The sequence below is a fragment of the Hypanus sabinus genome, chromosome 27 (assembly GCF_030144855.1).
Source record: "Hypanus sabinus isolate sHypSab1 chromosome 27, sHypSab1.hap1, whole genome shotgun sequence".
Lineage (NCBI taxonomy): Eukaryota > Metazoa > Chordata > Chondrichthyes > Myliobatiformes > Dasyatidae > Hypanus > Hypanus sabinus.
The window spans coordinates 37,398,610-37,410,893 of NC_082732.1; the positions used below are offsets into that span (position 1 = coordinate 37,398,610).

Genomic DNA, 12,284 nt, shown 5'->3' on the forward strand with positions numbered 1-12,284 from the left:
GTTATCAGTGGTAAAAAAAAAACAAGTTGTGTTTTAACCTGGGACCCAGATTTTCACTGGCCGGCCAAGAACTGGCAGAAATCAATCCTGCTTTTTCCTCTTTTCCAGGTTTTCCGGGAGTCAGCAGTGTGGGCACATTCACTGCGCCTATCAGTATCGGGAGCATTATCACTGTCTGGATCCTGAGTGCAACCACCAGGTACGGCCATTACGTTCCTTTCACTCTCTCCTTTTCTGAGCCCTTTTACGCAGCAAGGAACGGAAGCCGCTAACACCCTTGCCTACGAAGGGTGTCACACAAGGGAAATAGAAAGTAAAAGTGCAGGGAAGTACTCAAAATGGACGCCATGGTAGTGTGACACTTTTACAGCTCAGGGCAGTCCAGAGCTCAGAGTTCAATCCTGGCATCATCTGTAAGAAGTTCGTGCATCCTCCCTTTGAACCGCATGTGTTTCCTCCGGGTGCTGCGGTTTTCAGAGACGTACCAGTTATTCAGGTGAATCGGCCATCGTAAATGCTTCTGTGATTAGTCCAGGGTTTAATCGGTGAGTTGGCTAGGTGGTGCAGCTTATTGGACACAAGGGCCTGTTCTACGCTGTATCTCTAAACAAAATAGAACAAATAATTTGGGAAGTTAATGAAAAGCAAAAATACAGGAGATCTGGTGTAAGACAGAGAACGGAGAAAGTATTCCGGGTCTTTAGTGAAAGCACCAGAGGGAAGTTAGAAGGTAAAACATAGAATATTACAGTATAGCACAGTACAGGCCTTCAGCCTACAATGTTCTGCTGACCTTTTAGCCTACTCTAAGGTCATTCTAACTCTTCCTCCTACATAGTCCTCCATTTTCCTATCGTCCATGTGCCAAGCTAAGACAGCAAAGGTGAGTATTGAGTTAATCTACCAAACGCCCCTCAAACTGTCTTATCCAACCTGTTTCCATGGGGGTTAAGCCCAGCCGTGCTGCTCCCAGTGCTCCATTTACACTTCCATTTAACTAATCTTTCCTTAAAGTACTTAACATTTGCGTGAACAGACTAATTTAATCAATTTCTAAAAAAAAGTGCAAACCAGATTTAGCTTCTGTAATATCTTGCAGTTTTTATTTATTGTTGATGATAGTACTGTGATTTTTTTCACATGGGGGCTTTCTATACCCATTAAAAATCATTGCCTCAGAGCCAGCTGGCTTCCACGCGTGTTTACTGTTGCCAGCGTCATTCTCACCATCTGCTGCCATTTTAGTCGAGCAATGTTCCTTGCCAGGCAGACTGAATTTAAAAAAATTAAAATTAAACATTGGCTAAATTCTAGAGTAGGGATAAAGCTGAATGTGTGACAAGATTATCTCAAATATTCAGGCCCAGCAGCACACCACCCCGTTTCCTTCCCTCCCTTCTCTCTCTTTCCCTCACTCACTCTGTCTCCTTCCCTTTCCATCGCTCAATCTATCATTTTTCATCCATTTGTTGTTGTATCAGTCTCTCTATTTTCTCCTTTCTCTCTCTCCATCTCACATCCTCTCTACCCTTCTCACATTCCTTCTCCCCCTCTCGTTCCTTTACAATCTCACACTGTCTTCCTAACTTTCGATCCCTCCATTCTTGCTAATTTTGTCCTCTCTTTTTCAAGTTCAGGTCTAATTATGATTCAGCCATACCTGAACAGCCAATACAGGCAAACAAAACAGCGTTCTTCCAGGGCCAAGGTGCAAAGCACAGTAGCAAAAGTCACATATAGCAGACATTTTCACCTAACCTCTTGCATTCTTTCCATTAGTTTCTCTCACATTTTCACAACCTTTTCAAAACCCTGTTCAAGGCTTTTCCCTCTTCATATTTGCCTCTCTCATTCCCTCTATTTCTTCCACTTTTCATGGTCCTTCTCACCTTCACTTTCTGCTTTTCCCTCTGGTTACTTCAACTCTGCTTGCTTCTCCGGCCTGCCGCAGGTTTGGAATCTCTCCTTACAATGCCACTGGCAACCTCAGACTCATGCGCTTACCACAGGTACATTGAAGTGTGCCGTCTGCGAAAACAGCCAACACGACCAAAGGGCGTGCTGTGGGCAGCCCACAAGTGTCACCACACATTCCAGCGCCAACATAGCGTGCCCACCATGTTTACAGAACAACACGAGCAGCAACGAGAAACAACAGTAAAACAAACCCCTTTCCTCTCTCCCACCCATTGTATCCAGGACTGGAGTTAACCTCTATGTTTGGGTTGAAAAAGGAAAACTCTTTGCCTTTTTTTAAAAAATTATCTGTTTTATCAAATGAGTGATAAAGGGAGTCACTGAATCCGAACCGAGTTATGTCACTTACTTACTAATTGCCCATTGTGCTGCAGGCATTTAGGGCAGCAATGAAAATCCTCCACCTCTGGCAGTGTTCGAAGCTTCGTTCATCACATCAGTAGCTTCCCCTCGGTTTTCACTACTGTCTGTAATGCAGGTCTTGGGTGGAGACTGGGGAATGCCATTGCTCTCAGATGTACGATTCTTCATTGCTGTTTCTGTAACTGTTCTGCGTGGCCACTCTGGGTTCTTAGCCCTGAGATCCCTTAGCTCCAGGTCCCCGAACCTGGAGGGCCGGTGGACCACTCTTACTCTGTTCCCTACCTTTGACCTGTTTGGCACAGGTGACCCTACTAGTGGCCAAAGTATAAAGCCCTGACTCCAGCCAACGTAGCTCTCTGAATCACTGGGGGATACAAAACCTCCAAACCTCAAGCTTGAGGCCCTCTTGGAGGAAGTTACGTTACTAGATTAGAAATTCTCCTTGATGGCACTGCTTAGATAGTGATAAACGCCAAATTATTTAATTGAATTGAAAGTGTTAGAATAGAAGATGGGAGTGTCTCCTGGTGCTCTTATAACACATTTTAATTGACTTCCAAGTCACCTTTACAATGAGGCTTGACTCCTCTCCTCAGGGGCAAGAGGGAAGGTCAAAGACATCTCTCCATTTGCAATTCTCCTCAGGCAGCTTTCACTTTCAGGGTAGGGTTGACAGAGGCGGAGTGAGCACTTGTCACGCCTGGTTGCCTAGGAGAGATCAAGTGGAAGTGGGGGGTCAGAGAGGGATACAGCAGAGGGTGTGCATTATTCAGAGAGGAGAGGCTTAAAGAGATTGACTTTAACCTTTAATCAGAAAGTATAAGCAGCAAGCCAGGAGAATGCAAGGACAAGCAGTGAAGGATTAAAATGCAGACACAAGAGAGACTGACGATGCTGGAAATCGGAAGCAACACACGTTTGTAGTGCACTTTAAGTTAGATTACAGGACTTGACCGGTATGACTGAGAGAGCAGACTCAGGGCTTTGCCCAGCAGTTCTGTGAATTTTCCCTGTACCATGGATCCTGGGTTAATAGATACTTTGCTGTTAGTCCAATGTTGTTGAAGGAAGGTTTGGGCCAGCTCAAGACGTCAGGCCCTGATGGTGTACCTGGTGGGACTCTGAAAACCTGTGGCACCCAGCTGGAGGAGATGTCCAAGGACACCGACAAGCTCTCACTGCTGCAGTTGGAGGTTCCTACCTACTTTGAAAGACCATCAGTTATACCAGTGCCAAGAAGAGCAGGGTGAGCTGCCTCAACGACCATCAGTCAGGGGCACTCACCTCTACTGTGACAAAGTGCCTTGAGAGGCTGAGTGTTGCTTGAATCAACTCCTTCCTAAGAAAGGACCTGAACCCGCTACAAATTGTCTATTGCCCAATCTACATGGATGCAATCTCACTGGCTCTCCACTCAGCCTTGGATCACCTGGACAACAGTAATACCTGCGTCAGGTATTCTTGCTGCGTATTGACCACAGCTCAGCGTTCAAAACAACCATACTCCAAGTTCTGATCAACAAGCTCCAAACCCTGGGCCTCTGTACCTCCCTCTGCAGCTGGATCCTTGACTTCCTCACCGGAAGGCAGTCAGTGCAGATTGGGAATGATTCTCCTCCTCGCTGACAATCAACACTGGTACATGTTAGCCCACTGCTCTGCTCTCGTACGTCCACGATTGTGTGGCTAGACTCAGATCAAATGCCATCTATAAATTTGCCAACGACACAACGATTGTTGGCAGAATTTCAGATGGTGATGAGGAGACGCACAGGGGTGAGGGGGAGCCGCTGTTTGAGGGGTATTGCAGCAACAACCTTGCACTCAACGTCAGCAAGACCAAGGAAATGATTGTGAACTTCAGGAAGTCGAGGGAACACACACAAGTCCTCAGTGAGGAATCAGAGGTGGAAAGGGTGGGCATTTTAAAGTTCCTGGGTGTCAGAGGATCTGTGCTGGGCCTAGTATATCGATGCAGTTACAAAGAAGGCACAACAGTGGCTGGATTTCATTCGGAGTTTCAGGAGATTTGGTATGTCACCAAAGACAGTCGCAAATTTCTACAGGTATATGGTGGAAAGTATTTTGACTGGTTGCATCACTGCCTGATATGGAGGTGCCAATGCACAGGATTGGGAAAAGCTGCAGAAAGTTCTCAACTCAGCCAGCTCCATCATGGGCACTCGCCTCCCCAGCAACCTGGACTCAAAAAGGTGACATCCATCATAAAGGACACCCATCACCCAGGACGTGCCCACTTTAGATTGCTACCACCAGGGAGGAGGTACAAGAGCCTGAACACACACACACACGCACACACACAAAGTTTTAGGAACAACTTCTTCCCCTTCACCATCGGATTTCTGAGTGGACAATGAACCTATGAACAGGACTTCAGTATTTTTCCCCTTTTCTGCACTAGTTATATGTACAGAGCTGTGCAACAGTCTTGGGCACATATATATAGCGAGGGTGCTTAAGATTTTTGCAGAGTACTGTACTTGTCAACGTGGAGTGGAGAGTGAGATTATAAATCTGGCAAGAGCAAAGGATGATGGGAATGGCGAGTGTGGAGTGCCGTGGGAGGGGTGTGGGACAGGTGGCAGAGAGGGAGTTTCAGGGGTGGGGTCGCAGGTGCAGACAAATGCAGCCCTGAGACACCAGATGAGGTAATTTGATTGTAAACAACAGGTTTATTGATCATTACAGTATGTCCCTCTGGTGCTTCCCACTCCCTACCCTCTCCCCTTCCCCCTTTCCCAATCATGATTCCCCTCTCCCTGCCCCCTTCCCACTCTCAGTCCACAATAGAGACCCATATCAGAATCAGGTTTATCATCACTCATGTATGTCATGAAGTTTTTTTGCGGTAGCAGCATTATAGTGCAATTCATAAAATTACTACAGTACTGTACAAAATTCTTATGCACCCTAGCTAAATATCTGTGCCTATGACTTCTGCAGAGTAATTCTTATGGTAATTTACAGTTTTTATTATGTATTGCAATGTACCGCTATCGCATAACAACAAATCTCACGACATATACCCGTGATATTAAACCTGATTCTGACTCTGAATGGGCCGGTTTCAGCAGCTGAGAGGGCATAGGCTGGCAGCAAATTCACCCTGGGAACAGGACCTTTCTCCTAATGTTCATTACTGGGCATGACTGGCAGAGCCAGCATTCACTGTCCAGTGCGAAGTGGCTCTGAACTCCGCCACTGGTGAGGCTGCTTCTGGGGGGATTGCGGAGCTGAAGCGCAGGGCTGCAGGCCTGGAGTCACATGAAGACCAAAGAATGTGGCAGGTTTCTTCTCTCGAAGGGCCAGATGCCTTTTATGACAGTTTGCTAGTTCCTCAATCCTTATTGATACGGGCTTTTTTATCTTCCAACTCCAGCTCCGTAAATGGGTTGAATTTAGAATGTCTGTGGAGTCCTTTGGCCATTGTCCAGAACTCTTGACTATCCAGAGAGTAACTTAACCACTGATCCCAGCTTGTGCATTGGCCTCAGAAGCAAATTGTGCTTTCCGTCCCATCAATGAGACAGTTTCCCCCCATTGTGTCGACAGCCGTTCCTGTCGTTCTGACAGGTTCCCGTTATTTGTCTTCCTCCCCTTCCCCCACCTTCTTACTCTGGCCTCTCAGTACTGAAGGAGGGTCGGCCCATAACGTCGACTGTTCACTCTTTTCCATAGGTGCTGCCTGGCCTGCTGAGTTCCTCCAGCGTATTGTGTGTGTTGCTTCTGACTGTGGAGTCATAGAACACTACAACACAAAAAAACAGGCCCTTTGGCCCATCTAATCTGTGCTGAACCATTAACCTACCCAGTCCCATAGACCTGCACCTGGACCATACCCCTCCCCATCCATTTACCTATCCAAATTTCTCTGAAATTTTGAAATCCATCCCTTGTGCCGGCAGCTCACTCCATACTCTCACCACCCTCTGTCAGGCTCAGCGGCCTATAATTTCCTGGTTTATTCGCAGAGCCTTTCCTAAACAATGGAATAACTTTTCACTATCCTCCAGTCCTCTGGCTAAGGATGTTATAAGTATCTCTGCCAGGGCCCCTACAATTACTGCACTAGACTCCCGCAGTGTCGGAGGAAACACCTTGTCAGGCCCTGGGGATTTATTCACCCTAATCTACCTCAAAACCGTAACTACTGCCTCCTTTGTAATCTGTTTAGGGTTCAGGACCTCCCTACTGCTTTGCCTCACATCTGTATACTCTGTGTCCGTATCCCAAGAAAATATAGGTGCAAAAAAATTCATTGAAGATCTTCCCCCCCCCCACCCCCCACTGTCTCTTTCGACTCCAGCATAGATTACCACTCTGATCTTCCAATTTTGTTCCTTACAATCCTTTTGCTGTTAAGGTATTCGTAGAACCCTCCAGGATTCTCCATCACTTTGTCTACTAGAGCAACCACATCTTCTTTTAGCCCCGGGGTGGCCAACCTTTTACATTCCATGTGCTAATTTTATCACACATGAGTTCAGATGCCGTACAAGTCTTGTACCCCCACAATTCTTGTGAAAATATGTTAATATAGAACTCGTGCGTGAAAAAATTGACGCATGGAATGTAGAAGGTTGGTCACCCCTGTTTTAGCCCTTCTGATTTCCTTCTTAAGTGTTCTCGTGCAATTCTTAAACTCCTCAAGTATCTCATTTGTTCCTACCTGCTTATACCTGCTGTGCATTTCCTTCTTTTTCTTAACCAGGGCGTCAATATCTTTTGAAAACCTAGGTTTTCTAAACTAGTTATCCTCGCTTTTTATTCTGAGGGGAACATGCAAACTCTGTACTCTCAAATTTTCACTTTTGAAGGCCTCCCACTTACCAAGTACACCTTTGCCAGAAAACAACCTGTCCCAATCCACACTTGCCGGATCATTTTTGATACCATCGAAACTGGCCTTTCTCCAACTTAGAATCTCAACCTGTCCTTTTCAATAATTTCCTTGAATCCAGTGGCATTATGATCACGAGCTGCAAAGTGTTCCTCTGCACAAACTTCTGTCACCTGCCCTGTCTCATTCCCTAATTGGAGATCTAGTGTTGCACTTTTTCTGGTTAGGACTTCTACCTACTAATTAAGTAGTTCTAATTAAGAACACATTTGACAAACTCTTTTCCATCCAGCCCTTTTATAGTATGGGAGTCCCAGTCAATGTGTGGAAAGTTAAAATCACCTTATGTTTGTTGCAGCAGTATTGTGATCTCTCCACAAAATCCTGTGGACTGTGGGGTGGTCTATAATATAATCTCATTAATGTAGTTATCCTCAGTTCCACCCATAACACCTCCCTAGACGAGTTCTCCAGTCCGTCCTGACTGAGCACTGCTGTGGCATTTTTGCTGACTGGTAATGCCTTCTCTCCACCACCTGGTCCATCATGTCTAAAAAACAGAATCCTGGAACATTGAGCTGCCAGTCCTGCCCCTCCTACAACCACACTTCTCTAATGGCTACAATCTCGTAATTCCATGTGCTGATCCATGCCCTAAGCTCATCCGCCTTTCCTACAATACTACTTGCGTTGAAATATCCGCAGCTCGGAACATAATTCCCACCGTGCTCAACCTTTTAATTCCTGATTTCACTTGTAGGTTTAACAACATCTTTCTCCACAACCACTCCACTATCAGGCCATCGCCCTGCAACTCTAGTTTAAACCATTTCCATACCCCTCCCCCCCCATGCAATACTCAAACCTTCCCTCTAGGATAATAGTCCCACTCCAGTTCGGGTGCAAGCTGTCCCTTTGATCCACAGGCTGCCTTCCCTGGAAGAAAGCCCAGTGATCCAAAAATCTGAAGCTGCCTCTCCTGCACCATCGACTTAGCCACATGTTAAGTTTTATGATCCAGCTATTTCTGACCTCACTAGCAAGTGGCACAGATAGCAATCCTGAGATCACAACCCTGGAGGCCCTGTCCTTTAACTTAACACCTAACTCCCTGAACTCACTTTACAGGACTTCAACACCTCTCCTACCCATATCATTGATACCAATGTGTACCACAACCCCTGGCTGCTTACCCTCCCACTTCAGAATGCTGTGGACTCAATCTGAGACGTCCCTGATCTTGGCACCCAGGAGGCAACATACCATTCGAGAGTCTCAGTCTTGTCCACAGAACCTCCTTTCTCTTCCCCTATCCCTGCAGCTCACATCTTCTTCCCCTTCCCCTCAGTGCCAGAGACCTGACCACTGTTGCTTTCCTCTGCTGGGTAATCCCCTAAACAGTATCCAAAGTGATATACCTGTTGTTGAGGGGAGCAGCCAAAGGGGTACTCTGAACTGGCCGCCTAACCCCTTTGCCCTCCTGACCATCGCCTAATTACCCGCGTCCACCACCTTGGGTGTAACTTCCTTCCTACATGTCCTGTCAATCAGCACCTCAGCCTCTGCAATTGATCTGGAGTTCATCCATTTCCAGCTCCATCTCCTTAACATGGTCCTGTTAGAAGGCTCAACTGGTTGCACTTCCTGCAGGTGTAGTCATCAGGGACTCTGGAGGTCTCCCTACCTTCCTGCATTCCATTATCCTGTCTGGCACTCCCACTGCTCGAAATGTGCAATAAGAAATAAAGAAAGAATAAATAACCAAACAATCTACCTATGACGCCTCCCCTTGGCAAAGCCTCAATGAGCCAAATCATCAACTCCCCACTCTAATACTAGCCCACTCACAAAATGGCCGCTATGCTTACATCTAACTTATTTTTATTTCCAGGTACGTATTAATTATGCACCATTCAATGTCTCCTCCGGAAATGTGGCATACAAAATGTGCCACCCGCCCCGGCTCATTTCTTTTAAACTTTCTCTCACTCCAAGCAAATTGACGTCACCTCAAGAGTTTGTGGTGTGCAAAAGTGTGCCATCACTACAACTGCTGGCCATCATTCCAACTGTTTTTCTTAGCAATGCCGTTAGTGTTCCACTCACCAAATATTCACCTTCGCAAAATTGGTGAAAGACAATTTTAAGACTTCTTTATAAACCACAGAGCAGTGAACAACCATCAGCACCTTTCCAGTGTGTGGTATGGGAGGCACTGTGGGGCATGGGAGCTGTTGTGAGGCCTTGGAAGCCAGTTTGAGGCCTGGGAGTCAATGTGAGGCCTTGGGAGCCAGTTTGAGGCCTGGGAGTCAATGTGAGGCCTTGGGAGCCAGTTTGAGGCCTGGGAGTCAATGTGAGGCCTTGGGAGCCAGTTTGAGGCCTGGGAGTCAATGTGAGGCCTGGGAGCCAGTGTGAGGCCTGGGAGCCAATGTGAGGCCTGGGAGCCAATGTGAGGCCTAATCCCCTAGAAAAGCTCGGGAAAAACAGAACGTGGCAGAGACAACAAGTGATTATAAATGGAGTATAATTTTTTTGAAGGATTGAAATGAGTCAGCAGAAGATCATGAAGATTTAAACAGACTTTAAATTATGAAAACATTAAAAGCAGTTAAGCTTTCACAAGCAAACTATTATGACATTGGGGATGCACTTAGAAACATATAAAGTTTCATTTAATAGCTGATAGTTGCTTCTCTCCCCTATCAATGGGTATAAAGAGGGCTTGTAAAGGGAGTTTAGTGTTTCTGCTGGAGTCTCTACAAGCCAGTTACTGTGCATAAGTCACCAGTGAGACCCAGGTTGCCAAGCTCGGTCAAGAACCTCTGGATTTCCAGGGCACTGCTGTTCCCAGGAAAACGGGAGTTAAATCCAGAAAAAAATGTTGGAATTAATGTCATGGCATCAAACAGAGCAGAAAATTTCAAAATGAGTTGAAAAGAAATGTGCAAGTGAAGGATATACCATTGGCCAAGCTGGGGAGGGTAACCCCACCTTTGCCAACCCACCCTGAGTGTCAGCTTTCTTGTGAGGAAGCAGCAAAGTTAGTAAATTGGTTTATTATTGTCAGAAGTACTGTGAAAACATGCCACCCATGCAGATCACTTCAAAACATGGATACATCAAGTTAGTCATGGAGTCTTAGAAAAGTACAGCACAGAGATAGGCCCTTTGGCCCATCTAGTCCATGTTGACCATTTAAGCTGCTACTCCCATCGACCTGTACCAGGACCAATGCCACCATACTCCCTACCATCCCTGTACCCTTCCAAACTTCTCCAAAACGTTGAAATCGAGCTTGCATGCACCACTTGCGCTCACAGCTCCTTCCACACTCTCACAACCCTCTGAGTGAAGAAGTTTCCCCTCATGTTCCCCTTGAATTTTTCACCTTTCACCCTTAACCCATGATCTCTGGTTGTAGTCCCACCAAAAGTCAGTGAAAAACGCCTGCTTGCATTTATCCTGATAATTTTGTATACCTCTATCAAATCTCTCCTCAGTCTTTTACATTCTAAGGAATAAAATTCTAACCTATTCAATCCTTCCTTTGTAACCTAGGTCCTCCAGTCCCAGCAACATTCCCGTAAACTTTCTCTGCGCTCTTTCAACCTTCTTTACATCTTTCCTGTAGACAGGTGACCAAAACTGCACTCAATACTTCCAGTTAGGCCTCACCAATGTCTTCTACAACTTGAACAGGAGAAAGCAGTGACAATGCAGAACGCAGTGTTACAGTGACAGGGAAAGGGCATTGCTAGTTGACAATAAGACGCTAGGGCCATAATATGGTAGATTAGGAGATGACTTAAGAGAGGGTAGACAATGCACTTGCTGGTATCTTCATCAAAGGTGTTGAGGTTCAGAGGGTTAACAGCTTCCAATTCCTAGGAGAGAACATCACCAATAGCTTGTCCTGATCCAACCACGTTGATGTCAGGGTCAAGAAAGCTCCCCATTGTCGCTGCTTCCTCAGGAAGCTCAAGGAATTGGCATGTTCCCATCCACCCTTGGCAATTCTTATTAACGTACTGTGGAGAGCATTGTACCTGGATGCATCATGGCTTAGTGTAGCAACTGCTCTGCACTTGACCGCAAGAAACCGCACAGAGTTGTGGGCACAGCTCAATAACTCACGGAAATCAGCCTCCCCTCCAGAGCATCTGTCTGGGCTTCTCACTGCCTCAGTAAAGCAGTCAGGTAATCAAAGATCTGCCCTGCCCTGGCATCCTCTCTTCTCCCCTCTCCCATCAGGCAGAAAATACAAAAGATTAAAAGTACCACCAGTCTCAAGTAAGTTTCTGTCCCACTGTGAATGCTCCTCTATTGCAATGAGATGGACACTGGTCCTCACAATCGACCTCGTTATGACCTTGCTCCGCATGGTCTGCCTACAGAGCACCTTCTCTGGAAATGTAACACCTTATTCTGTGTTCTACCTCAGTGCACTGCGTATTGAATTGATCGGCATGAACGGTATGCAAGACAAGTTTGTTCACTCAGTCTCAGTACAATCACCAACCAACTCCAATTCCAATTCCAGTCAGGACTGTGGCCCACAAACTCAGGCAGCATCTGTGGAGGGGAATAAACAGTCTAGGTTTCAGGCCGAGACCCCTCATCAGGACTGAATCAGGGCAGAAGCCGGAACAGGATGGTGGAGGGAGGGGAAGGAGTACAAGCTGCCAGGTGAAGGGGGAGGTGGGTGGACTGGGGGAAGGGGGTGAAGCAAGAAGTTGGGAAAGGTCAAGGGCTGAAGAAGGAACTGATAGGAGAGGAGAGTGGACAGTGGGAGAAAGGGAAGGCGGAGCGACACCAGAGCGAGGTGATGGGCAGGTGAGGAGAGAATGAGGAATGGGATGGCTGACTGATTAATGCTGTTCTCTTGGCAGAGATTTACCAGTAAGCAAGATGTGATTCGACACTACAACATGCACAAGAAACGAGACAACTCCCTCCAGCACGGCTTCATGCGGTTCAGCCCCCTGGACGACTGCAGCGTTTATTACCACGGATGCCACCTGAACGGCAAGAGCACACACTACCACTGTATGCAGGTAAGCCGCTGCAGCAGAGACTGCCCTCG

The 12,284-nt window shown here is 46.5% G+C and overlaps 1 protein-coding gene across 1 annotated transcript in view; it reads left to right on the top strand.

The window, feature by feature from the left end:
• Positions 1 to 12,284, top strand: part of casz1 (castor zinc finger 1) — a 145,425-nt gene that overhangs the window by 59,064 nt on the left and 74,077 nt on the right. The window contains exons 9-10 of the mRNA XM_059951623.1: positions 109 to 199; positions 12,091 to 12,255. Coding sequence (XP_059807606.1) covers positions 109 to 199; positions 12,091 to 12,255 — 256 coding nt within the window. The remainder of the gene's footprint in view (positions 1 to 108; positions 200 to 12,090; positions 12,256 to 12,284) is intronic.